Genomic DNA, 27,982 nt, shown 5'->3' with positions numbered 1-27,982 from the left:
CATCAAAACATATAATAACAACATAATAAATCCTAAGACTCCAAATTATTAGCCCGAGTCCTCGGATGGTCTGGTATTCATCCAAAGAAGCCTACGTATCCCCGCCTCCACGAGAATCAAGGCAACGTAGTTCTTCGCGCCTATTCTAAGCTGTGATGCCTAAGACACCTAGCCCTCTATCCTAGACTCGATCTAAAAGACCGGACTAGTTATTAAAGTTTCTTGTACGATTATTTAAATTCCAGTGAATTATGGATTTTTAGGACACCCTATATGCCCTAACTAAATGCAGATTAGCCCTAGGCTAATGCAGGTGGTTCCTACAACCTATGTGTAACTAGGCTGTATTTCCTAAGGAAAACCAAGGGTGGACTAGCGTATCCTACTCTAGTCATCAGTCGGCGATGTGAATCGCCAACTGACCGGACGGAGGCGCTCCTATAACTCTAGGACAAACCCCTAACTCTAAAACAAACACAAACAAGCACACAACAAGTCCAAGACAAACTCCTAACTCTAAAACAAGCACACAACAAACAAACAAACAAACAACCTATCAAAAGACACAACCTAACTCTAAAACTCTCTATCTAGGAGAAACTCCTAACTCTAGAGGAAGATCTTTTGAAAACAAGATTTTAAAGGTTTTTGAAGAAGGTTTAAAACATTTATTTACAAAAAAATATTTGGCTGGACTTGGGATGTAAATCCCAAGCTGCACTACGTACCTCGTGGAAGAGGATCAAGCCAACGTAGTTCGAAACGAACTCTCCTAATTAAAACCTAACAATCCAAAAGATTTAAGGTTTTTAATGTTTTTGACATTTTTAAATTTTTGATGTTTTTGGATTTTAAAATATTCCAATGCTTTTAGATTCTTAAATGCTTTCACCCTTCACGGGAACACGCAAGCATAATCACAAACTAGGGCAAAGCCCTAAATCAAAAGGGGAAACCCCGAACAAACAACAAGCGTCTCAAAGAGACGAACCACAACACGCGAAGAAGTTAGTGTCCCAAGAACAATGAAAAAGATCTAAGATCCCTAGCAGGTAAAAGCATCTTAAAGGATAAACTCCTATCTAACAGACGAACCAAAAGGCTACGGGGCAAACTCCTAACATATAGGATAACCAACTCTAAATGGGAAGCAAATGAATCCAAGACTCTCTATTGCTCTATAAGGGAGGTCAAATGAGTCAAAGATTCGCTCTAGAAAGGAGGGCTCTAACATGAGGCTAGGTAAGCCTTCTAAAGGGAAAACTCTCTAAATGAGACAAGACTTGTCTCCAAAAAAAAAAAAAAATTCTAATGAGACAAAGTGTGTCCCTTAAAATGAGACTCATAGAATTTGAAAGCTCTAGACATGATTTAGAAGTGATCCTAGAAGTTTAGATGTCTAGGTTGACATATAGCACAAGTTCCACTTATTTAGCATATAAAAAAATTTGAAAGCACTCTACACAATAAGCAATTTTCGCAAATACGGCTCTAAAATATAAAGTAAATCATGAAAATTGATCAATATATGATTTGTGACTTGCTAGCATACTCATCATGTCTCAATACAAGCATTAGAATCAATATAGGCTCAAAACAATCTAAAAAAAAAAAAAAAAAAAAAAAAAGAAAGGGTGAAATTTCCACCCAACATGTAATTTTCACCAAGAATGGTCAAAAATGCCAAACAAATCATGGGAATGATTCAATATATGATTTAAAACTTGCTACCAAGCTCAAAACATCCTAAACACTCATTAAAATTGAATAAAGCTCATATTGTCCATGATTTTCAAGAAATGACACAGTTATGTCATATAAATGTGAAAAATGCAACTTTGCACTGACTTTTAGACTCCTCAAACATCAAAACCATCAAAAACTCTACTAATCAAAATTGTAGATCTCAGCATGAATGACATCCTCTCAGTTGACCATTTCGTTTGGATCTGGCCAGAAGTGGCCGGAAAATGGCCTCTTCCGATCCATCGCCATTAAAAGACATATTAGTGTTTTAACTGAAAGTTCGGGCTCAGTTTTGACACTTAAAACATCGCTTCTGGAAAAATTCACTCAAGGACAAAGTATTAGAAAATATTTTTAAGAACATTTTTTCTTTATATGGCTTCGGACGAAAAGACCTGGAATAGCCTAAAAAATGGCCAACAAGCTGCTGTTGCAGAAATGACAGTTGTTTCAGGAAAACTGAAGCTTGCAAGTCGTTTTTGACATATTAAAAAGCATTTATGAAAATATTTGCTCAATAAGACAGTTTTAGGAGATATTATAACGAACACTTTTCCAGTTGACAGTTTCGAACAATTCCGATCAAAAGTACCCCAAAAATTACTCGACACGAAAATTTCTAAAAAAAAAAAAACTTGACAAAAACAACGTTATGGGCTGAAAACTTTAAACGGGCATAACTCTCTCGTCTTTTGGCCAAATTTGGGCCGCCATATGTCGAACTGACCGGCTTGACGAGATCTACAAAATTGATATGTTTGTTTTTGGTGATTTTAAGCTTTAGAAATCCGAAAATAGAAAACAAAGGGCTGGACAGCAAGCATTTAAGGGTATTTTCTAAGCATACAAAGTGTAAAATGAAAGAAACATTCACTTCCATTGTATGAACAAAATGACACTCAAGCAAACATGGAAACAGGGATGATGCTAATATCATAGCCACATGTTGAGGCATGCATTTTAACCCAATGTTCAAACGAAGTTTGGTTAAAAATTGTTAGGGGCAAACGATTAGATAAGCTAAGCTTGTGTCATTATAAGAAATGATGATAACCTTAATAATCAAGGGTCCTTACCATTCCTAAAAAGGATTCTCACAAAATTCATCTAGAATAAATAGAAACATCACCAACTCATAAGCAAAAATTGAAGGAAAACAAGGTGGGGCTGCTATGGGCATCGCCATGCCTCACGAATTATACCAAGGTAAACCACCTAAACTATTGTAGTTTCACAAAAGGATATGATGAGCAATTGATTGAAATAACAATGGCAGACCTGTTTCATACTATTGCTGAAACTGACTAATGCTATAGGTTAGGACATAGGATAGAGCAATGATATGAACAAAAGCTTGCATTTCTTGTCTTGCTCCCGGTCAAAATGACCACCTTTCTGAGAATTCAACCAACTGTCTAATATGATGGGAGGAACAAAAGGATTCAATGCCATTAAATGAAATTGATGGTGTAAATACATGAAAATCCCCTGCTCAAAGCTATTCCCATAAATTTGGTGAGCAAGAACCAATTAACACATAACATGGCTATGAATATCAATAAAGCTTGACAGAAGACACTTTATATGATACAATCACATTCATATAATCATTTATCCCAATTGAAATATAGATATTTATAATACCTTCTCCTCTTTATCGTATGAACCAACTATACACTCACATACTCATACATATATATGTATACATACACACATAACTTGGGCTGAAATATAAATGAATGAGCTGACATTATGACACAGAAAACTTGGGCTGAAATGTGCATAAAAACAAGGGCTGAATTTTGGATTCGGACTGTGCATAACAAGGGCTGAATTGGTGGACAGAACTTGTGCCAAACAGGGGGCAGATTTGGTGGACAGAATTTGTGCTATACAGGGACAGATTCTAATCCAAAACAGGGACAGATTTGGTGGACAGAATTGTGCCAAACAGGGGGCAGATTTGGTGGACAGATATTGTCCTAAACAGTGGCCGAACCATGGGCTCACATTGCCAAAACATAGGGCTAACCTTTGGCTGAATTGTTCAAAAAAAATGGAGCTGTTTTATGCCAAAACAAGGCTTAAACTGTGCCAAAACAGAGATTACACTGTACCAAAACAGGGGATGCTTTATGCTAAAACAAAGGCTGAATTGTGCCAAAACAGGGGTTGATTCAACAGGGACTAACATAGGGGCTGACTCAGCAGGGACCAAAACAGGAGCTGATTCAACAGGGACCGAAACATGGGCTAATTCAAATAATGGGCTGAAACAGGGGCTGATTCTAATAAGTTATAAAGATGAGTGGTGTTGTGATTAAAGTAGAGAAAATAATTTTTAGCCCAAACACCCATTTATTCACAAGAAAGTGTACTAATAGGTGTGTCCTCAAAAGGAAATCATAAACAAATTTATGCTAACCAATACATATAGACCACGAATTAGAACTAAAAATGGTTAACCTCACAAATCAATTAACAAGGGGAAAAAAAAAACCTTTTTTCTTTGAATTATATGGGGTATCAACGATGATCGGAGCTTTCTTCTTCTTTTTCTTAAAAAATTCACCCAAGCAACTCTACTCTATCTCAACAGATCTTGACTCAGAAAAGGAAAAATGTAAAAAATATGCATTTTAACAAATTGATAATTGCAAGGGCAGTAGTGATCATGAGAATAAAGTCTGAGTTAAAATCAAATTGTTGTCTGAATTATTCCGGAAGAACCCCTCTCTTGTGCTATAAATCTCAAATATTTTGTAAATCTGATCAATTACACTCCTTTCCCCTTCATTTGTATCAAAATCAAGCCTTTTATCTTATAAGACAACAAAGAAAAATTATAAATCTAGCACCTGTTTCAATTTCAGAGTAAAAAACAAAACTCATTTAATAAGCATCCAAAAGAAAACTGATTTTCTACAGAAGAGGAATTTGTACATCATACATATGAGAAGTGAATAAAAATTGAAAGAAGAATACCTGGAGCAAGATCGTTGTATTTTCTTTATATCAAAGCTTTAACACAAAAGTATGAGAGTAATAGCTTCAGAAATTGCCATTGACAACTTGTCTCCAGTCCTTCTCCACTCTTTTCTTTGTTTCTATCTATATTTCTCTTTGATCCCTCAAAAAAGGAAAGAATTGACAGAGGATGACAAAGGAGAGGATGGCTAATGTTGTAACGAAGTAGAGTTGAAGTCATAGAGTGCTCGCCGGCAGTTAGGTGAATGGCCGGAGCTCGTCGGACCTTGCCGGAGAAGACAAAAATCTAGGGTTTGGATCGTGAGATCTACTCTCTCTCTCTCTAAATTTTTTTTTGAGAAAACCCCCTCTTTCAAAATGAAGACCCTTGCCCTCTATTTATAGAAGAATCCCATAATTTTTACCCCCCATAAGTTGTCTTGGTACAACCCCCTTCTATGTTATTTGCCTTTGGCTTTGGTTGCATAGGGTGGCCCATGTAAAAATTTTAATGAGATAAAAAAAAGAAGATAAATTCGTGCTTCTCTGGTTACCCAGGGACACCCTCCTGCAGCAAATTACCCACGCTTTATTCCCACCAGGTCACCTCCTGGTCAGGATAATGCACACCCCTTCTGCGACACTAAATTTATACAACACTACTTACCCCTCTCGTTTGCTATGCAAACCGCGACGGATTTTTCTGAAATTTTAGAGGGACCTAAATGGGACCCTGACCTATGCTAGGAGTGATTTTGGGACATCAAATTCACCTATTTAAATGATTTTTTAACAAAAACAACGGTTTAGGGTTCGGTCAAAATGGGGTGTCTACACCAAGGAAGGAGCACAACTGAGACCGAGGCTCCCTAACAATACCACGAAAGATGAATGAGTCAAAGACTCTCTGATAATACCAACTAAGAGACGAAAGCGTCAAAGACGAATGAGTCAAAGACGAATGAGTCAAAGACGAATGAGTCAAAGACTCTCTAATAACCACCTAAAGACAACTGAGTCAAAGACTCTCTAACAACACTACCCGAAGGACGAGGGAGTCAACGACTCTCTAACAATGCTATCCAAAGGACAATAAAAACCACTAACGAAAACAAATGAGCCAAAGGCTCTCTAATACTACAACTTAAATGAGGAATGAGTCAAAGACTCTCTAAAAGGAGCTGCTCTAATATAAGGCTGGGTAAGCCTCCTAACAAGGGAACCTCCTAAATGAGACAAGGCTTGTTTTTTAAATAGGGCTCTATAAATGAGGCAAGGCATGCCTCCTATACACACAAATGATGTAAACAAGAGTGCTAGACTACAAATAAACCGAAAGGGTCCCCACTAGCAGGGAGACAAGTGTCACACAATCAAGGATAGAAAATAACAATGGCCCTGCTCTTTGACAATAGCATTACCCGAGACATTATACCCTCTAACTATATCCTCCTAAACCATGTTCATCTTTAGCTGTTTCAACAAAAGTAAAGGAGCATCATGGCTATCATATACTTCTAAGCAAGTTATGGATTTAATCACACCAAGGTTAAGGCACCATGACCCTGGAATACCAACATGGATCCCGCAAATGGACAGCAGCTTAAATGGAAACACATATCAACTGTAATCACTAGATTAAACCTAAGATGAAGATCGTCACAAGAGACAGTGCTTCACATCTAACACATAGAGAAGGTCAGAATGGTTTGATTGCTGAAGTTCTCATGATTTCACAAAGTCTGCTCTCGAATTGCCATTTCACAACAAGACTAGCAGAGCTCACTTCCAACGATCATAGTTCATGCTTAAGTGGGGATTATTAGCAGGTATTCATGGGCAACAAAAGAGCAAAGCTGAACATACACTTAAAATTATTTCTAACGAATAAATGAAGAGTAGGAATGCCCTCCTAATTGCAGGTAATACAGAGCCTAGAAGTTTGAATTAAAATTGTGATTTATGCATTTGAATTCAAGGCTATGGAATTGAATGAACCTAGATCTGCAGGACCAACTCACCTGAGCTGTGCGGCCCATTTTATCAAAGCTAGTTTCACAATTCACCAGGTCACCATTGTAGAATCCTTGAACAAAGTTCACATCTCCAGAACCAGCTACAAAATGGTTGTAACTGGAATATCGGCCAAAATCAACATAACCCATTTGTGATCTGGTCTCCACATCTTGCAACATTTCTGCTATAGAGGAATTCTTCATATCTCCTTCTTCCTTCGAATTGTGCACTAGCAGGGTGAAATTTACAGAGATTGGCGGTCAGAATCAACGGCATTCCGGCAAAGCTTGCCGGAGATCGAAAATAGTGATGGCTGAAATGGCCTCAGATCTAGATTTTCTCAAATTGATTAGGGTTTGAAGGTGAAGATAATGGTAGATCTCAGAGATGACAGATCTAGAGAAAGTTGAGATGGATCTTGGGGTTTGAAAAATTGGGGATGATGGAGATAGAGAAGAGGGTTTTGGGGTTGAGGTGATAGTGGTCAGAGAGATGAGGGAGATGGAGGTTGCAAGCCCGGTTGGAGATGGGGATGGGATTCGGTCGGAGATGGGGGTTAAGAAAATGGGTTTTGAGGTTGAAAATGGTGAAAGGGGAGCTGGAGAAGAAGAAGGTGGTGGTAGGGTCGGTGGTCGGAGGTGGCACGGGTTTAGGGTTGCAGAAATTAGAAATGGAAGTAAGTTTTGGAGGTTGTGGAGATGAACGGTCGGAAATGGGGACGGTGATGGTTGCCGACAAGGTTGGATCGGAGAAGATGATGACCGACGCGGTTGGATCGGAGAAGATAGTGGTGGCCGGTCCTCTTGCTCCTCTCTCTCTCTCTCTCTCTCTCTCTCTCTCTCTCAACGAAAATCCAAATTTTTTCCTTTGATTTCTTCGTTCAGATTTTATACCCAAAATGGGTTAACCATATTCGCACCACTCTAATTGATTGGCGCGCCAAAAATGATGGGCGCACCAAATAGACTTGGATCTAGATAGGATTATGCATTCTCCTGCATATGGCTTGATCAATAAACCCCTCTTTTATTCTATGGACACCCGCAGCCTGGATAAAATCGCCACCCTTTTGGATTCACACTACACTCATTGCCCTGGCTCGTTCATTAAGCGAACACGCTCGGATCTCAACGAAATTTTATGGAGACCTACGGGGGACCTCAAGCTACCCTAGGGTTCAATTTGGGAACCTCAGCTCACTGATTTGACGAGGCTTTGCTCGAGCAACGCGAACTTGGGTCCGGTCAAAATGGGGTGTCTACAGAGCTTAGCCACTAGCCTCTTGTATCTGCCAGGGTCATTTAAGAAATCTCCTTCTTCTGGAAGGAGTTTCCCATTTGGGTCCATGGGAGCAGACGCAGGTTTCACTCCAAGGTGACCTATCTCCTCAAGAAGATCTAGAGCATATTTCCTCTGTGAGAGGGAGAGGCCTCTAGTAGAATATGCCACCTCAATGCCAAGAAAGTATCTGAGACGACCCAAATCTTTGATTGAAAACTCTTTCTGCAAGAAGGTTTTTAGCCTGTGTATCCCCTCTGAATCACTGCCTGTAATGATGATGTCGTCGACATATACTATCAATAGCACACAACTAGCATTAGAATGAGAACTGAAGACGGAGTGATAGCATCACTGAATGAGAACTGCACATTGCTTCATGCCATATCGCATGATAGCATCACTGAATCGTCCAAACCAGGCTCTAGGGGATTTTTTGAAGCCATATATAGACCTCCATAACCGACATACTGAGGAAGATATCTCCTCCTGAGCAACATACCCAGGAGGTTGCTCCATATACACCTCCTCAGTAAGCTCACCATGTAAGAAGGCGTTCTTGACATCTAACTGATGCAAAGGCCAGGCATGTGTAATGGCAAGAGAGAGAAGTACTCTAACCGATGGAATCTTGGCGACTGGCGAGAAAGTCTCTAAATAATCAACACCAAAGGTCTGAGTATATCCTTTGGCCACCAATCGCGCCTAAGGCGCTCAATAGTACCGTCAGGTAAGTGTTTGACGGCATAAACCCAGCGGCAACCAACTGGACGAGCCCCAGGAGGAAGAGGAACTAACTCCCATGATTGATTGGCCTGGAGGGCCTGCATCTCAAGATCCATGGCCGCACGTCATCCCAAATGATCAAGAGCAGTTGGTAAAGACTATGGCAAAGAAACAGAGGACAAATAGGAAACAAAACTCCGAAACATAGGAGTGAGAGAATCATATGAAACAACAGAGGAAATAAGATGAGCAGTACTGTGAGAACGAGTACGAGAAGCAATAGGAGAATCTAAAGTAGAACTAGGGGAAATGGGTACTTGAGATGTAGAGGGTGGCATCTTCAGCTGCAAGGGCGAGGGCGAGGGCGCAGGCGGAGGAGGATGAGCTGTAGATCTCGAGCGACGAGGATGAGCTGTAGATCTCGGGCGACGAGGATATGTCTGCGAAGGAGCGGGAGGAGGAGCCTCAGTAGCCTCAGGAGCCTGTAGTGCAGAGGAGGGATCCCAGACAGGAGTAGTCTCAGGAACCAATACAAGAGGGGAGAGGAGAGGAGCCGGAAGGGCGGGGAGGGGAAGAGAAAGGTCCGTGTCAGGAATTGTGGAAGGAGTCTCATGAGAAGATACAAAGTAGGACTCGGACTCAAAGAATGTAACATCAGCAGACACAAAGGACCGATGCAGACGAGGACTGTAACAGCGATAACCTTTCTGGGTACGGGAGTACCCAAGAAAAATGCATCGTTCAGCCCGAGGGTCCAACTTATAGAAGCCAGGACCAAGGTAGTGAACAAAACACACACCCAAATACCCTAGGGGTGATAGGAAAGAGGTCATGACCAGGGTATAACACAGCAAAGAGGGAAGAGCCACCAAGACCGAGGATGGAAGCCGGTTGGCAAGGTGGCATGCAATAAGAACAACATTACCCTAATAGCTCTTGGGAACTCGCATCTGAATAAGAAGAGAGCGAGCCCCATCGAGTAAAGATCGCATCTTTCTTTCAGCCACACCATTCTGCTAAGAGGTGTGAGCACAGGAAGACTGGTGGATAATACCCCGACTGGAAAGAAAATCCTTGAACCCATGGGTAGTGGAGAAATATTCTCTAGCATTATCTGTGCGCAAGCATTTGAGGGTACATTCAAACTGATTTGTAACCTCAGAATGAAAAGTACGAAAAGCAGAGAAAACTTCAGAACGATCTCGGAGCAAATACAACCAAGTAATGCGAGAATAGTCATAAATGAAAACAACAAAATATCTATATCCAAAAATAGGAGTTCTCATGGGACCCCATACATCAGAGTGCACTAAAACAAAGGGTGCGAGGCCCGACTAACAAGCCTAGAGGAAAAAGACACACGGTGGTATTTTTCAAGTTCACAGGCCTCGCACTGAAAAGACTGAATAGGAACAGCAACTATAGAAGTGCGCCGTAAGCGCTCAATGCATGGATGACCAAGGCGGCAGTGCCACTGGTAAGCGTCAATGAAGCTGTGTAAAATGGTACGGGTGGAAAAACCATCCAGACGATACAGCCCATCTACCTCAGTCCTCTACCTCACGTCCTCTCAGTCGCAAGATCCTGAAATAAGCAGTAAGATGGATAAAATGAGTCATAGCAGTTGAGAGATTTAGTGGGCTGACTGACTGAAAGTAAGTTAAAGGGAGACTGGGGAACACAAAGAACAGAGGAGAGGGTAAGACCAGGATAGGGAGAGGTACTCCCAGTACCAGAAATTGGAGTAGTGCGGCCATCAGCGAGGGTCATAGACTGAGATGAAAGAGGGCTAAAGAAACTGAGTGATGAGGAAGTACCTGCACATAGTTCGAGGCTCCCGAATTAATGATCCAGGAGCTCGAGCTACTGAGAAGAGAGGTAGGGGTGCTACCTAGCTGTTAGGGGTGCTACCTGGCTGTGCAAAGCCAGCATTGGGAGGGTGGGCAGCCAAGCGTAGGCGCTGGAGCTCATCATAGTCGGCCTGAGTGAAAGATGGGATAGCCGGACTGGAGTTGGAGGAAGATGCTCGAGGGTCAGAGTCATCGAGAGTAAAAAAGGTGCGCTGATCACCCAAAATGAGATGGCTGCAGGGGACGACACTAAGGATGTAGCACATAACAGGTCTCATCACGGTGGCCTTCGCGCCGGCTGTGGACCCCGATCCGAGGATGATGAGGAAACGAGTCCCTACATCCTCTAGGATCTCCACATGAAAGAGAGCTTTGCCAAGGAACTCTCGAAATGGTGCCACCCTCATAGCATAGCACGAGTGGCGATATAAAAAGAAAGAGATACCTCTTGATCCGGAGCCAAGGCTTGAAACCAAGACGCACCTAAAACAACTCAGAGTCGCCATCCATGGATAGGCCATGGAACCCCAAAATCAAATCATCTGTTCAATGGATAACCAGAAATATATATGGGCTCGTGCCTGATTACGAATGGAGAAGGTCCGAAGAGCACCCTCAATTCATCCGAGTGCAAGCACTTGGTCTCTTATGCCATTTTCATTAACTCCAAAGAATTTTGAGCAAAATCATGTGAAATGGGAACAAAATATCCCCGGGAAGACGTCGACCTAATCATGCATGACCAGGGGATAAAATAATAAGCACACACAAAATAAAATAAAAGATGTGTCACCTAATGACAACTAGGTTATGAGTGACATGCCTAACTGGTGTCTAAGTTCTGTTGAACAAACACATACATGTTACAGCTAAAGGTATAGGTCTGCACAAGAAAGTAAGAAAACACAACAAAATATACAATATAACAATACAACAAATCCAAGACTAAACGATTTAGCCCGAGTCATTGGATGGTCTGATGTTCATCCAAAGAAGCCTACGTATCCCCGCCTCCACGAGAATCAAGGCAACGTAGTTCTTCGCACCTATTCTAAGCTAGGATGCCTAAGACACCTAGACCTCTATCCTATACTCGACCTAAAAAACCGGACTAGTTCTTAAAGCTTCTTGAACGATCATTTAGATTTCAGTAAATTGTGGATTTTATGACACCCTATATGCCCTAACTAAATGCAAGTTAGCCTTAAACTAATGCAGGTGATTCCTACAACCTACGTGTGACTAGGCTGTATGCCCTGAGGAAAACAAAGGGTGGAGTAACGCATCATATTCTAGTCATCAGTCGGCGATGGAATCGCCAACTGATCGGACGGAGGCGCTTCTATAACTCTAGGACAAACCCCTAACTCTAAAACAAGCACACAACAAACAAACAAATCAAAGACAAAACCCTAACTCTAAAACTCTCTATCTAAGACAAAGTCCTAACTCTAGAGGAAGATTTTTTCGAAAACGATATTTTGGAAGATTTTTGGTATTTTTAAAAGGGTTAAATGATTTATTTACAAAGTTTGGCTGGACCTGAGATAAGAATCTCAAGCTGCACTACGTACCTCTTAGAAGATGATCAAGCCAACGTTGTTCGAAAATGAACTCTCCTAATTACTGCTTCTAAAACACTCAACACTTTAGATTATTATTTTTTAAGGTTTTCAAATGTTTTTTATGTTTTAGATTTCTAATGTTTTTGAGTTTTAAGTATTTTAACATGTTTTTGGGATTTTTAAATGTTTTTGGATTTCGAATTTCTGATGTTTTTGGATTTTAAAATATTCCAATGCCTTTGGATCCTTAGATGTTTTCACCCTTCAAGGGAACACGCAAGCATAACCACAAACTAGGGCAAAGCCCTAAATGTAAAGAGAAAACCTCGAACAAACAACAAGCGTTTCAAAGAGACGAACCACAACACGCAAAGACGTGTCCCAAGAACAGAGAAAACGAATCTAAGTTCTCAAACAAGCAAAGCTCTAATAAGACTGAGTTAGTCTCTAATCAAAGTGGAGTAATGACAACTCTAAAAGAAGGTAAATAAGCCAAAGACTCGCTATTAAAACTACCAAAATAGGAAAAAACCGAGCCAAAGACTCTCTCTAGAAGATAAGGGGGCTCTAATATGAGGCTAGGTAAGCCTCCTAAAGGGGGAACTCTCTAAATGAGACAAGGCTTGTCTCCAGACAGGGACTCTGTAAATGAGGCAAAGCATGCCTCCGATACACAAAGATGGGCTCCAAGTATCCCTATCATCGCCCTTACAAAGAGGAAGGAAACCTAAGGTTTAAGGGTCTTCAAAAGACTAAGTCTACTATACAAAGGAGGGGACCGCTACTTAGACTGAGCAAGTCCCCTGAAGATGGGCTTGGGCTAACGCCTTCATCGCCCTAACCTGAGAGTAAGTTCCCACGGATCGATGGAAAGATCAAACGCTGCTGACAGTCCCAAGTTAAGTCGTTGCGCCGAGCAATATTGGGCATTTAGATTCCAAGAATATGGGTCTGGAATCGAGATTTGATTCCAATTTCGCCCAATTCCAACATCAGGTTCCAAAATAGAAAAGAATCAATAGTGTGAAATTGACACAGGTGGAATTAGAGGGGGAAATGTTGGAATCTGTTCTCACCCCGAGAGGTAGAATTATGATTACACCCGGCGGGAATGGAATTTTTAATAGAATTTTTTGAATTAAATTTTAATTTTTCTTCTCATTCTGTTTAAGGGAGCAACATAATAGGAATGAGAATATGATGTCAATTTGGAATCCGATTCGGCAATCCAAACACAGGACTCAGAAATTGGTCAATTCTAGACTTTTTTGGGGGTTTTGCAAAAGAAGTCTTCTACTTTGCCTTATTTGCAAAAAAGAGTCTTCCAATTTGACAATTTGCTAATAGTCATCACATTTGTTGAAGTTTGCAAAGGGATTTGCTGGCGTCCATCGCAGAAGGCATTTCGCGGATGGTCTTGCATCTGACAGCAGCCACAGAGGCTCACTTTTCAGCAGGTTTTGTCCTCATTTATGAGGTGGCTGCTGTCAGATGCAACAGACCATCTGAGAAATGCCTTGTGCGATGGACGCTAGCAAATCCCAAATGTTTATATATGTAAAATTATCTTGTAAAAATACCGAAATCTCCACTACACTCAACAATATGTTTAGACATTGTGGGTCCCACCAACTCAGGTCAAACCATGCAAAGGGTGGGGCCCACCATTTTACACTTCATGTTTTGATGGGGTGGGGCCCTTTAATGATTTTATAGGGTGGGCCCTACCAACTCAATTCAAATCCATGCATTGGGTGGGGCCTACTATTTTAACTCATGTTTTGACGGGTAGGTCCCATGATATCCACTCAAGAATATGCATAGGGTGGGGCCCATTATTTTACACCATCAATAATATTTTGTATAAGGTGGGTCCCACCAACTAGTTTGGGACAAAGACTTTGTGGAGTTGAGTTGAGTTGAGTTGGATCCCCCAACTCAACTCAAATTATGCATAGGATGTGACCCACCATTTTACACCTTACGGTTTGATGGATGGGGCCTACCATTTTACACTTTTCGTTCTGAATTTTGATGTGAGGCACGCCATAATCGCCATTTTACTTACCTCATGTCCACCGTCCCATTATTTTGTTCTTCTTGGAAGGTAATTTTCATCTTTCCATACATCTTACCGGATAATACCGAGTTACAGGTCGGAAAAATTCAACATGTATTTTGGTCACAAATTTATGGCTTCATCTGATTGACAGAATTGTAAGGAGTCGTACCACCTTTACGTGTTTACACGGCCTTTCATCATATAATAATCTTCTATTCCCCAACTCTTCTTTGCAAATAAAGCAAAATCGAAGACTGTTTTTGTGCAAACAAATAAAGATTGGAAGAAAGAATCTCTCTCTCTCTCTCTCTCTCTCTCTCTCTCGAAGTAGAATTGGAATTGAAATGGGTGATACGGAAGCTGCAAACATGCAACAGTGGGAATTGACACACAACTCCCTACCTGAAGATGTGGCCCTCAAGATCGCTTCATTCCTTCAGGTGCTTTCTACAATTCTTTTTCAATTTTCATTCTCTCTCCTTTTTATGTGAATGATTTGTTTTTTTGGGTTCTTTCTCTTTTGGGGTTGTTATTTGTTTGATTTGATTTTAGGTTTGGGATATCTGTTCGTTGGCTTGTTGCTCTCGCTTCTGGCGAGATATCTGTGTTTCTGATTTCATTTGGGTTTGTCTCTCCAAAGACAGATGGCCTTCCTTTGATTTATCAAAGCCATTCCCCCCTCTTTCTGATTCCAATGATCAAGACATGGAAACCTTTTCCTATGACAACGTGGGTATTCTTTTTTTCTTCCCTTTTCTATCAAGTTATGCTTCAATTGCAGGATTTTCCATTGTTTTGCTTGATTCTATTGAAGACCATTTCTATTTCATTTATTTGGGTACTTTGTTGACACGGTCGAGTACTCGGGAGAGTCAAAGGAGTTTTGATTGATGTGGCCAAGGTAAAAATGAGTCGACTCAGGCGAGTTAACCATGACACGGGGGAGTCATGAAAATTGAAAGTATGGCTATGGGTGCATTTGAAATTTTGAATGTATACCCAATTCATGGATAGTTTTCAAACATTATAAATTTCACCATATCTTTCATTTCAAGATTAGATACTGGCTATGGGTGCATTTGGATGTGTAACCAATTCATCGATAGCTTCAAACATGATAAACTTCACCATATCTTTCATTCCAAGATTAGATACTAGCTACGGGTGCATTTGGATATATACCCAATTGCTTCTTGGTGAAATTTGAAATGTGAGCCCTTTTGTATTGCAACTTTGTGAGTAAACTGCAATCTAGATAGGCCCTAGTTTTACCCAAGTACAAGTTAGGATAAGGGCACTTGAAATGAATGAGAAAAGAAACTCGAAATTCTTTGCACGTGTAAATGAAAGCCTTGCGTAGGGTTGGATGCTTAGGTAAACAGCTACATTAATTTTATAGTAATAGTTCATTTTAACATTCCAAAGTGCTCCACCAACTCATTGTATGAGAAAAAGATTGATGCTGCATGGAGGAACAATTACCTTGAGTTTGCTCCTTCCATCTTTGAGTGAACAACATGAGCAGTTTGTGATGGTCTTGTTCTACCATGGTACAAAAGAGATTTTGCCAATATCATGATGCTAGGGGTCATTTTTTTGAGTATGATGATTGTCATGGCGATGTCAAATTTCTCCAACAGGTTGTTGGGATTTTGTTGAAACGAGTTTGCAATATTGTAATTTTGTGGGTTCCCTATAATGGGTTAACTCTTTTTCTATTTATGGCTACTCTAATTGAAGTTTCTGATTGCCTCAGTAGATATGAATTCCTGATTTATTGGTCTGCAAAATTTAAATTAGCTCAATTAAACTCTCAATAACTGTTCTTTATTTACCTATGCCATTTGTCTGTTTAGTTTTTATCTTGTATTCTATGCCAATTCTTGCATGCAAGACTTTGTCATTTTCATGATGAAGTTGTTGCTTTTCTATTTGAGTTTTGATTATTGATGAATCTTCTGTTTCAAGTTGGAGAAATAGAATCTAAGGTTAGTGGACTTGTAAAGGCTGAATTAATAGGAAGCTAGTGTGCAACATTTGTCTAGCTACATAAGACCCAAAAAAATAAGGCTACAGATCCGTGCGATCATGAACAATTACAGAGGTAGAATCTCGATCAACACCTTCTCTGGCTAGAACGTCAGCATCTTCATTTGCTGATCGGTGCCGATGTTGGAGGGATGGGTGGATGGAGGAAATCAGATCCCTAATCTCATCGATTTTGCACGCCAAACGCCATGGTCCACAGGCTTTGTTAGAAGCCCACACGATGGAGTTAGAAGAGTTGCCCTCAACTAATAAGGGGCCCCAATTATGACTCTCATACCATTTGAGCGCAAAGAGGAGAGTCGATATCTCGGCTTCATTGGTGTCGCAAACCCCTGCCGGACCTGAAAAGGACATGAGAGTATTGCCCCAATGGTCACGGATCACCCCGCCGATTCCTGTGAGAACTCCCATCGAAGTTTAGCTTCAGCCATCCCTCAGGAGGAGGGCTCCACCGCGTAGAGGGAACGTGCTTTACTTTCCTTTCAGCCACAACCGTTTTCCAATTCCGGAGAATATCACCGACGGGGTAATGTATGCCGCTTTTTAATCTGGCCCATTTAATAATTGATAATTTAATATCGAGAATAACATTCATACGGCTCCTCTCCTTGCCGCCAAAGATCCTGCTATTGCGCTCCGCCCAAATGTGCCATACGATCGCATAAGGGATAGAGAGCCACATTGATTCACCAGAACATCCACCAAAAGCACCATACCAGTTCAAAATTGCTCTCCGAACGCTTTTCTGAATAACCCACGAATAGCCCAAAGTTTTGAATATGCCCATCCACACCTGGAAAGAAAAAGGGCAGTGTAGAAAAAGGTGATTCAACGTCTCTTCAGATCTCTTACATAGGACACACCAATTAGCCATATGGAAGCCCTGGCTCTTCAGGTCCGGCAGGGGTTTGCCGGAAGGAGTGAACGAGACTAGAAAAAAGTGCTACTGGTCATCCTGAACACAAAATATATTGATGAATATATTTATTAAGAGTGCTACTGGTCATCCTGAATACAAAAAAAGTGCTATAATCAAATTAACAACTGAAATTACTAGTTGGAAATAATGACTTAGCCTATGACTCTGAAATTCTGTTATCCAATCACAGAAGGGGATTCTTAGAGCTTAAACTTAAAAGCCTTATGGTGTTTCACTAACCATGGATGTCGAACCATTAATAAATAAACTCTAGAATAGAAAACTAACTGCCCCTATAAGGATGTGCATTCGTGTGATTTTAGATACTACGCTGTAAAATTGTAGGATATCAGTATTGTAAGCAGGTTGATGAGTCCATTTCCAAAAAAAAATGAGCAGGTAGATGAGTATGCACTTGAGTATAAACTAAGATTCAGGATACGGTGGTTAACCAAGAGAAAAGTGGAACTTCTCTCTTGGACTGCTGTTGATCTTTGATGGATAGAACTTGTCCAGTGCATGATTTTATGAGTTAAGAGATCTTTTTTTAAGATTTTCCTAGAATTTACAGTTGTAAGGTAAACAAATTTAGCACCTTACTCTATTATTTATGCCTGCACAATCTTTCAGAGGACCAGTTCAGTGTCCTGCCAGAACTTGGAAGTACCATAAGAAATTCTGCTCCCATCACTTCCATTGGTGGAAATCAAGGGTCCTACAACAATCAAGGGATGTTCCACTGACAAACATGCAGGATCCTACATTTCCCACCAAAAGGAGTGAACGAGACTAGAATTTCTGATATGACCTCTAGCTTCCAAGGTTGAAAATAATACCACATGTTTTATTAAGTAATCAATACCTAGATATGTGGTGGTCACTCTGAATCATGTTTTCGCCCTTCGGTTTGAGTTACTAAGAACCATCTGTCTGGATTTTAACATTGTAAAGATCGCAGTATTTCTTGTTTGTTAAACTTTATTCACATTCCTGAATGATTTTTAATCCATATGATCTGCACAGATGATTTGGTTTTATGTTCTTTGATACTAATAGCATATGCTTTTACGCTGTAGGCATGGAGGAGTTTTTACATCAAGTGGCACAAAGTGATGGCTGGTAGAGCTACTACTGTAGTCAAGTTTGTGAATCAGTGTTCTCAATATGAATCACTCGAAGTTGCAAATTATTTAAGGGCAATTGGAGACCTTTGTTCAGTGGAACTGGGTTTTAAGGATGTTCAACTCTTTCTGTTCACCACAAAGCAGAATGTACTGCTAAATCTGATTGGATTACACTACTGCTTATTTTCGCTAGGAATACCAGTAAGTAATCTTTATGCATAGTTCATGTGGAACCGGGATGTGTTTTTTTCCATTCAAAACATATGACAATTTCTTTTTGAAATTATTTTCTGAATAACTTGTGTAGGATACTTCTTTAGGTTATAGGCATTCAAGAAAAATTACTTCTTTAGGTTATTGTCATGGTATTTATGGTTTAAGTTTACTTTCCAGATGTCAGCACTGTGTTGGACACTTCAGTACTTGACATTTGGATTTGATGCTAATCTGCTACATTTTACTGGTCATTTATTTTATATTTAATAGCCTAATTAGGAAACATCCACCAAATTAATCTACGAATATAACGGAATGAATCTTTTTTTTTTTAACTGCAGCCTCTATTAGAAAGGAGAAAAAACTATGCAGACAATGATGATCTTGATGATCATACCACAAAGAAGAAAGAACGCAATAAATATGCTCTAGTTTGGGTGTGCAACTTAGTTATTAATTTCATTTTGTTCGTCCTTTTAGTGCGGAATGTTTTGTAAAAATTTGTAAGAATGTTAGGAACGAAACATCTCTCTCTCTCTCTCTCTCTCTCTCTCTCTCTCTCTCTCTCTCTCTCTCTCTCTCTCTCTCTCTCTCTACACGAACGAAACATCTTGGTCAGAAATTTGTTCTATACTGGTCTTTTACGGTTTCGTTCTAATTCATATTTTCCAGACAAAACAGGAGCGAAACGACCTGTTTTGTCTGAAATCGTTTTTTTTTTTTTTTTTTTTAATTTCAGAAATCCCAGATTCTGGTATTTTCGCTCTTTTCTTATTTTAGCCTTTTGGGGCCCGTTTTATAGATGTTCTAAGGGCATTTTATATTGACCACCATTAGCACCGCGCACATTTGTCCGCTCGCGTGATGAATCACTATTCTTAAACAGTGCCACAGAAGTCGGAGAAACTGCTTGATCTTGTAGTCATTCCAGGCTCATAACTTTGCTTCTAAAAGGAGTGAGAAGTGAGGCTTCCCCGTCTCAGGTCTCCCTCCAGTTATCCATTAAATTGTTTGACCTCCCAAATGCACCCCATCATTCCCTCTACAAAGTACAGATATGTCCATGAACTACTGATAATAAACTTCCATCTTTGTGTTCTGCTTGCATCCAACTAATATATGTACATCTGATTGTTTTCTGTTGTTCTAGCATCCTTGTTTTGATAAGCTATTTATTCAAAATTACTTTTGTTTGTATTATCACCAATGTACTTAGCAGACTGAGTCACCATTCTCGCATATTTTGAATTCCAATGCATATTTTTTTATGATTCTGTCAATGTCAATTTGTGTGATCATCAGAAACAATTTTTTTCCTTAGCAATCAGATTATTACAATTCATAAACACCACGCCACGCCCTTTGTAGACGTTGATTTTTTATTTTTTTTGGGTCTTCATGTTCCATATCCTCACTCTTATTGAATGAATATTTGCAGGCTGAGGATGTAACTAAAGCCCTTTCCAACGGCCAAATATTGCAACGACAAGTGTGTGTGAGATGGTGGAAGCTGGGCAGGTGGTTTCATGGCTTCCGTCTGCGTGACGAAACTCATTTTCGTAGGGTTTCTCTGGGTGAGCTTGCAACGGCCAAGGAGGAGGAGGTTATGGGGGTCCTTCATCGAGGAGCCATTCATGAGGTATTGCGCGTTCAGATCTCTTCCAATCTCGCAACCACCACATGGGTACGTATTCATTCACAAGGCTGATTGATGAGCATCTCTGCATGAGGGTATGTATGTCTGTATGTATGTGTATATGTGCATATGTTATGTTAAAATTGTTAATAAAATTGACTGCCGCTGTATTGTATGTAAGGAGAATGTAAATATAATATTTTCATAACTTAGCCCCTTTCTCGAAATCACCATATCCTTTCATGTAACATATTTCATTAGACAATCTGAACCCTCTGATCTGTGGAGATTTTTGCGCTGTAACTTCTTTACTATATGGACCACTGACATACAAACCAAACATTAAAGGATTAGGATCATACAATGGGGAAGATTTTGTGGCGAAGCAGGAACAAGAACTCGTATTCGTTTACCTCAGCCTAAGCCTACGACTGATATGCATGACATCGTCATGGTCATGGAACTCGTTTGCTTCCCCGGAGAATCAATAGATCTTTTTATCTTTTGAAAAAGTGACTTGACGTATTCATACCATGGAATTTACATGGGGACTAGTAGTCCTCTAGCGATTACATAGTATGATGATCTAGGAGCATACTCCTGAATCCCAAAAAACATAAAAGTGCACACATTGTGAAACCTTTTGGAAAATCTTATTGACCAAAAAAATACTACTTTGTGTTAAGAGGTATGGCTTTGTGCTAGGGCTAGCTGGGCACAAATTAAGAATTCCCACGAAATTCAACCGGAAAATGGTCCTTGCCCGAAAAAAGGCGGTTGGATCCCAATAATAGTTATATTTTTATAAGATGAGAGCGTGACATTTTGCACCCTTGATTTGTGTCAATTTCAATTAGGGGTGGCAATGGTTCGGTTTTGGTTTCGGTTTGACCCCCAAACCGAACCGAACCGAAATTTGAATCGGTTTGGTTTTACCAAACCAAAACTGAATTTTCGGTTCAGTTCCGCCAATTTTGCCACCCTTTACTCATAATAATTGCAAATATTCGGTTTCGGTTCGGTTTGATACCCAAACCGAACCAAACCGAAACTGAATTTTCGGTTCGGTTCCGGTTCGGTTCGGCCAATTTTGCCACCCCTAATTTCAATTTCTTTTTCTTTTTTCATTTTTCATTTTCTTTGATTTTATCTGAAATTTCTGATTGCCCTATCCCTTAATTGCCTAGTTGACAACTGAAGTTCCTCAAAGAGAGAAATTTGAGCAACATTATCCTATGATCAAAATTGACTACCGGGACGGACCCATCCGAAACCATCGAGCTACATGATTCAGGGTTTTAGAGATTTGGGTTTGGGTTTTGCTATATACCATCGACCCCTTTGTCTATAGAAGGTTCCTTGTAAAAATTTGAGATTTGGGTTTTGCTATATACAAGGATCATCTTCGTACAATAATCTCTAAACTTTTGATGCAGGGTTTTAGAGATTTTATGATATTTAAATCTTTAGAAACTTGAATTTGAGAATTGGGGTTATTTTAGAGAGGAGAACTACTACGCAAAAAGTCACTTTCACAATTAATGGTAAAAGACAATTTTTGGGCCCCACTAGATGTAAGTGAAATTGGGACCGTTGATCATGTACAACATCTTGGTCTTGATCTGAAACGGACATCCCACACCAAAAATCTAAAGCTTTCTCTGGCAAACCCGATGATACTACTTGGATCAAGAGCTAGGATCACTTAATCAATGTGTTCTCCACAGCATTTGGTTGGACTCATGAATGGCATTTGGATCAACGGATATGATCACATATAGGAGGTAGAACTAGGGCCCAACAAGTATCATTTATGAAAGAGCTTAACAACCCTTTATCTAGCCGTGCTGAAAACTGATTATTGGACTCAAAAGGACACATAGGGTGTCTATTTAACATATATGGGGGTCGATTTATCACTGCCCGACTCAAAATCAAGGCCCTATTCGTTTTAGAAATCAGTTTTTGACTTACAATTGGTTCCTAGAATCCAATACAAACAAGGCCTTTGGGTTATGAGAAATAATTCTGAGTCGTTTAAGGTTAAGATTTTGATAACCGATTGTGAGTAATTGGTTTGGTACTCACAATCGGTTATCATAATCTTAAACGAACAGGACCTAAATTTTGAGTCCAATAATCATTCTCATAACCCAAAACAAACAGGGTCTCAATTTGGAGAAAAACAATTTCCTAGGAAACTTTTTTCCATGGGAAATATTTTTCCCGCAATCCAAACAAGGACTAAAGCCCTAAAACCCTAATGTTAGGCCACCATTTAAAACCCAAGCAGCCTCTCTTTCTGATACATTTTCTCTCTGTGTTTAGGTGCTTCCTGAGATTGAGCACTATTAAAAATGCTCGTCCTATTTGAAACCCCAGCAGGTTTTGCCCTCTTCAAAGTGTTAGATGAAGGAAAGCTTTCCAAAGTCGAGGTATAAATCCATGTTTCTTTGAATTCTCTGTTTTTTTTTGTTCTTATTCAGGGCTTATTTCATTGCCTATTTGGATACCCAAAACAATTGATTTTTATTTGCAAAGAAACCTTATTTTGAGTGTGATTTGTTCAATTTCAAATGGGTTGCATCCAAAGTTCTCTCATTATCTTGTATATCATGTTGCAGGACTTGTGGAAGGAATTTGCTACGTCTGACTCTGCTAGAAAGGTCATATTTAGAGCCTTTACACGCCCATTGTTGCAATTTATTTTATCTCTGAATATATGCAAAATTGCCGCGTATTGATATTTGATTCTCTGTAGTTAAATTGTGGAATAGATATTAAAAAGGAAAAAATAGCATATCTTATAATAAAAAATAGCAAAATACAAATAAGGAGAAATATGCTAAAAATAAAATAAATAAAGAACATACATAAATCATATGCATTCCTCTAACTTAATAAAAATTACGAAAAAATTGTAAATGTATGTATTTATGCACAAATCCTGTAGAAATTTGAAATTAACAAATTTTAAATCAACAAAAACATATATTTTGTGCTTCCCTTGTGATTCATATGTGTTTCTGTTGACGTTTTTCTATCATTTATGAAACGTTTCTAATCTGTTTCATAAGACATTTCTCAGTGCCTTTCTTATACGATTTTCCATTGTTCCCCTGTTTCTCGTTTTCCCTCTATTTTTTTCTCAAAATTTCCCATTTTCGCTTCATGTTTCACTTTCTGAATTCTTTTCTCAACTTGGTAACTATGGTTTGATTTATGTTTCATAAATGGGGGTTCTTTTTTCTTTTCATCTTGTATCAGGCAATTCCATTCTTCAGTATTTATCTTGTTTAATCTTTCATTTAAACTTAATCTAATATCATTATAGTTTCATATCAAGGCCAGGTAGTGAAGCTGAAGGCTTTTACTAAGTTTGACAACACAGCAGAAGCCTTGTCTGCAGCAACCTTGCTCATTGATAGCAAACCCAGCAAAGGTCTTAGGAAGTTTCTTCGCGCTCATTGTGATGGAGAAACACTAGCTGTTGCCGATTCAAAACTTGGAAATGCGATAAAGGAAAAACTGGTCTGCTAGTTGTGTAATCTAAACACTTGGGTTTTCTATTGCAACGGGCTATCTTAGTCATTTCCTATTGTGGTGATTAATTTATTTTTTTGCAGCAAATTGAATGCCTTCACAACAATGCTGTAATGGAACTGATGAGGGGAGTTCGGAGTCAATTGACCGATCTCATAACGGGGTTAGCTGTGCAAGATTTGGCTCCAATGAGCTTGGGTCTGTCACACAGCCTATCAAGATACAAGCTGAAATTCAGCCCTGATAAGGTGAATTGCTTTTCTTGTGAGTCTTTACCCCTCTCTTCTCCCAATGCTATAATTAAATCAGATCCGTGCATCAAGACTTTTTTAACCTATTTGCTCTCATTTTTTCTCCTTTCGCTTGCCAAATCAATCTCTATATCGACAGGTATAGTGTCATTTAGGAATGAGTAATGTATGCATTTTCCTTAAGACTTGCCTCTTTATTTTTCTTTTTAGGGTAGATCTTGGCAAAATGAATATAAGAGAATGGAATGCCATTGGCTACAAATGATTTTTTTTTTCAATGCTTTTGATGTTTATATGTGTCATTCTCATTTCATCATGGCCTCTTGGGAGTAACAAATGAGTTGGCTGCATAATTGAATGAATTGAGTTTTTGTGTGCCTCCAGGTGGATACTATGATCATTCAGGCCATTGGCTTGTTGGATGATCTCGACAAAGAGCTTAATACTTATGCTATGAGAGTCCGTGAATGGTATGGATGGCATTTCCCTGAGCTTGCAAAGATTATACAGGATAATATCCAGTATGCAAAGACAGTTAAGCTAATGGGAAACCGCGTAAATGCGGTTGATCTTGACTTCTCCGAGGTAGAGCATTGGCTTAGTTGCTATTTCATAAAAAAAATGACACTTGTGTAAATTTTCTTTTATAATATTTGTTTGTTTTGTTAGATACTGTCGGAAGAAGCTGAGGCGGGGCTAAAAGAGGCAGCTGTGATATCCATGGGAACGGAAGTGAGTGACCTTGACTTGGCAAATATTAGAGCCCTTTGTGACCAAGTATTGGCCCTTTCGGAATATAGAGCTCAACTGTATGACTATTTAAGAAGCAGAATGAATACTATTGCACCAAATCTGACTGCCCTTGTTGGAGAGCTTGTCGGAGCTCGCCTAATTGCCCATGGTGGTAGCTTATTGAATCTGGCAAAGCAACCCGGAAGCACAATCCAGATTCTTGGTGCAGAGAAGGTATGCTTTCCTTAAACCCTGCCATTCCTGTTACACCGGCATCAGGATAGATATAAATCATATTTGATGTTTTAAGAGAAAGTTAAAAAATAATTTTTCCATATCGTTCTTTTTTATTTAATTCCCCTTATGATTTATGTTACCCAGTATGTTAAGTGGGCCTACACACATGTTGGATATGAGTGCCACATAAATCATACCTGAGTACAACACGTAATTCTGTATGTGCTATCAACATGAAGTGCAGTAAAACCCATTAGTAGGTGGGGCCTACGTTATCCTTCCGATGGCATATCTTGCAGAATGCACTGAAGGGATAGCTCTATGATCTGCCTGCTACAGAACTGTGGAAAACGTAGAAAAGAACAGTCCTCTATTATGTTAGTTGTAATGTTTTCTTGAATTATATTATTTATGCCCTGTTCGTTTGAGATTATGACAACCGATGGTGAGCCCCCAAACTGATTATTGGACCTCTCCCAAAGTGATTATTGGACTCAGAATTATTTGAGTCCAATAATCAGTTTGGGGGCTCACCATCGGTTGTCATAATCTCAAACGAACAGGGCCTTACTAGTAATTAGTAATTTCAACTTGGTGGAGTTGGTCCCATGGTTCAGTTGTATCATGCTTTGTTACAACCTTGAGACTACTAGTTTGACCCTGGCAGATCTGCATAAGAAAGAAAGTGGTTCTGGCTCATTGAATCCTTCTGATATTTATTGCAAAGGACCTGCAATTTCTGGAGTTCAATTTTTCAAATTTTAAATCCATATGCACCCAATATTGAGATCTTTCCATATTCCAGATTTCGTGTTTTCTCAAACCATAACAGCTGCAACCAACTTCTGCGGACAACATAACTACACCTGTACCTCTTTCTTGGAATGTAGGCAATGGTTTATGCTTTATATTGCTGTGATTTTTAGAGAAACATATGATAAAAGTAGATACCTTTTATGAAGTATTGATATGGGATATGTTCTTGTACCCTTTTGAGTTATTACTATAGTCTTGATTAGTTTTAGTTTTCAGGCCCTCTTTAGAGCTCTGAAGACAAAGCATGCTACTCCGAAATATGGGCTTATCTTCCACGCATCTCTAATTGGTCAGGCTGCCCCAAAACTCAAAGGGAAAATTTCTCGGTCTCTTGCTGCCAAGACTGCATTGGCCATCCGATATGATGCTCTTGGAGACAGTCAAGATAATTCTATGGGACTAGAAAATCGAGCCAAGGTAAAGATACCAGCTAAAATATACTATATTACTTTACAGTCTTTTGTTTCTTCTTTTCTGAAAGCAATAACTATTGTAAAATTTCGAGTAGCTTGAAGCCCGGTTGAGGAATCTTGAGGGCAGAGAATTGGGTCGCTCTGCTGGATCAACCAAAGGGAAACCCAAGATAGAATTCTATGACAAAGATAGGAAAAAGGGTGCAGGTGCTTTAATCACTGCTGCTAAGGTGTGGATTTGTACCTTGTCTTTGCTTTTCATTTGTTTTTCTAGTTCCTAAGTCACAAATATCGTTCTCGGGAATTTCTTGGCGGACTCTGGGGAGGGCTAGATGTACGCAGCTTTACCCCCGCTTTGCAGAGAGGCTGATATTTTCATGGTAAATGATAAAAGGAAAATATCGCTATTTTAAAAAAAAAAAAAAAAATCTCGGTATTGTTTCGGAATTTTGTCATTTTATCAAAATGTCGGGATAAAATCACGATATTTTGAAAATGCCAGAGATATTTGTGACAGTCTATTTCTTACGTTTTAATCAGTAGGAAGTTAACACAAGTCAAAGATTGGAGTCAAAACAAATTGACAAAGCTAGTGCTTTTTTGTTTGTAGACGTATAATCCTGCAGCTGACTCAGTACTCGGCCAAACAACACCACCAACAGCAGAGAAACAAACAGATAAAGATGATGACACACCCCAAAAGAAAAGGAAGCATAAAGAACAAGAACCATCACAAGCTGAAGATGCTGTAATGGTGACTCCAGCTATAGTTACTGAAGGGGGTGATGAAGAGAGGAAGGAGAAAAAGAAGAAGAAGAAGAAGAAAGAGGCTGATGTTGATGGGACTGTTTTGCGAGATGAGGATCCAAACGTTGAACCAGAAGGGGAAGAAAATGAGGTAAAAGAGAAGAAGAAGAAAAAGAAAAGAAAGCATGAGGCAGAGGAAGAAGAAGCAGCTGAATTAAAAAGTAAGAAGAAAGAGAAACGGAAAAAAGAAAAGAAGGGCGAGTGATTTATGAGAGTAGAGGATTTTCGTACAGAGGAGGAGGTGGAAAAGCATAAGGAGAACAATCTAAATCACAAAGCAAACGACGAGATGAGTAAGAGGAAAAGTGAAAGAGAGCCATGTGTGAGAATGCAAGATCTTCACAGAGCAGGGGACTGACGATTTTGAACATTCCGACTCTGGAATGGTAAGTCATGCAAAATCTTCCTTTGTCTTATTTTTCCTTTACTGGCTTGGAGTTTTAGTTATTTTTGTAATGTAATTTCTACTTCTTGCCACTAAAATTGCAAGAATTGGTGAGACTCAGCAGAAATTGCTGAATTATATGAGTATATTTGGTAGTTTATTTATTGATCCTAAGCACATCATGTTGCACACCAACAATTTGATACCCACAATTCTGAGATGCACAATGCTTACTGGTTCCATTCGATCTTTGGTAGTTTACTTTTCCAGTATATGATTGTTCAATTACTGAATTACAGGAGGAGAAACACCCATTTTCTGATCTGTTGTTATTTTGGGGTCCATCAGAATGATTGCCCAGTTCGGCCAAACCGCCCACGCACCCCCATATGAGTTGTACCCAGAAAACCTTCACCATCTTAAACCATAAATGAACTGTTGTAGCCCACGTTCCACATTAGAAAATGGCCATCCAATGGCTTGTCAACATTGGGGCGTATTGGACGAATGGTCTGAATCACTTAATGGTGATCTGTCTTGTACTGCTTGCTTAGACTGAGTACTAGCAATGAATTGTGTTTTGAGCAGATCATAGTTCCAATATCACAAGCTCAAAGAGAGAATTGAAGGATGGGATTGAGGCT

General features: G+C 39.5%; 2 protein-coding genes across 4 annotated transcripts; both read left to right on the top strand.

The window, feature by feature from the left end:
- Positions 1-14,245: 14,245 nt before the first annotated feature.
- LOC143881385 (F-box-like protein) lies at positions 14,246-20,384 on the top strand. 3 transcript variants are annotated; one of them, XM_077384426.1, is made up of 4 exons: positions 14,246-14,650; positions 14,855-14,939; positions 18,255-18,503; positions 19,957-20,384. In XM_077384426.1, the coding sequence occupies exons 1-4, from the start codon at positions 14,619-14,621 to the stop codon at positions 20,224-20,226; spliced, it is 636 nt and encodes a 211-aa protein (XP_077240541.1). In that variant the 5' UTR covers positions 14,246-14,618; the 3' UTR covers positions 20,227-20,384. The 3 variants fall into 3 exon arrangements, with proteins under 3 accessions (XP_077240541.1, XP_077240542.1, XP_077240540.1); XM_077384425.1 differs by having other exon boundaries at positions 14,249-14,650; positions 14,763-14,939; XM_077384427.1 differs by lacking the exon at positions 14,855-14,939.
- Positions 20,385-22,426: 2,042 nt separating this feature from the next.
- LOC143881384 (putative nucleolar protein 5-2) lies at positions 22,427-27,578 on the top strand. The gene is made up of 9 exons (XM_077384424.1): positions 22,427-22,589; positions 22,779-22,820; positions 23,506-23,685; positions 23,781-23,945; positions 24,333-24,533; positions 24,618-24,914; positions 25,950-26,150; positions 26,242-26,376; positions 26,757-27,578. Exons 1-9 carry the CDS (start codon positions 22,512-22,514, stop codon positions 27,156-27,158), a joined length of 1,701 nt encoding a protein of 566 aa, XP_077240539.1. The 5' UTR covers positions 22,427-22,511; the 3' UTR covers positions 27,159-27,578.
- Positions 27,579-27,982: the final 404 nt, after the last annotated feature.

Source organism: Tasmannia lanceolata, unplaced genomic scaffold (genome assembly GCF_043159265.1).
Source record: "Tasmannia lanceolata isolate RefF3 unplaced genomic scaffold, GAP_Taslan_0.1 ptg000007l, whole genome shotgun sequence".
Lineage (NCBI taxonomy): Eukaryota > Viridiplantae > Streptophyta > Magnoliopsida > Canellales > Winteraceae > Tasmannia > Tasmannia lanceolata.
Note: the sequence above shows the minus strand (reverse complement) of the source record. Positions and strands in the feature narration are given on the sequence as shown.

Bases quoted from the DNA above. Each gene is read 5' to 3' on its own strand.
- LOC143881384 (XM_077384424.1), top strand. From the start codon at position 22,512: ATGCTCGTCCTATTTGAAACCCCAGCAGGTTTTGCCCTCTTCAAAGTG. The intron at 23,686-23,780 runs GTCTGCTAGTTG...ATTTTTTTGCAG, and splicing joins ATGCGATAAAGGAAAAACTG to CAAATTGAATGCCTTCACAA. The intron at 26,151-26,241 runs GTAAAGATACCA...AATTTCGAGTAG, and splicing joins GACTAGAAAATCGAGCCAAG to CTTGAAGCCCGGTTGAGGAA.
- LOC143881385 (XM_077384425.1), top strand. From the start codon at position 14,555: ATGGGTGATACGGAAGCTGCAAACATGCAACAGTGGGAATTGACACAC. The intron at 14,940-18,254 runs GTGGGTATTCTT...TTTACGCTGTAG, and splicing joins AAACCTTTTCCTATGACAAC to GCATGGAGGAGTTTTTACAT. The intron at 18,504-19,956 runs GTAAGTAATCTT...GAATATTTGCAG, and splicing joins TATTTTCGCTAGGAATACCA to GCTGAGGATGTAACTAAAGC.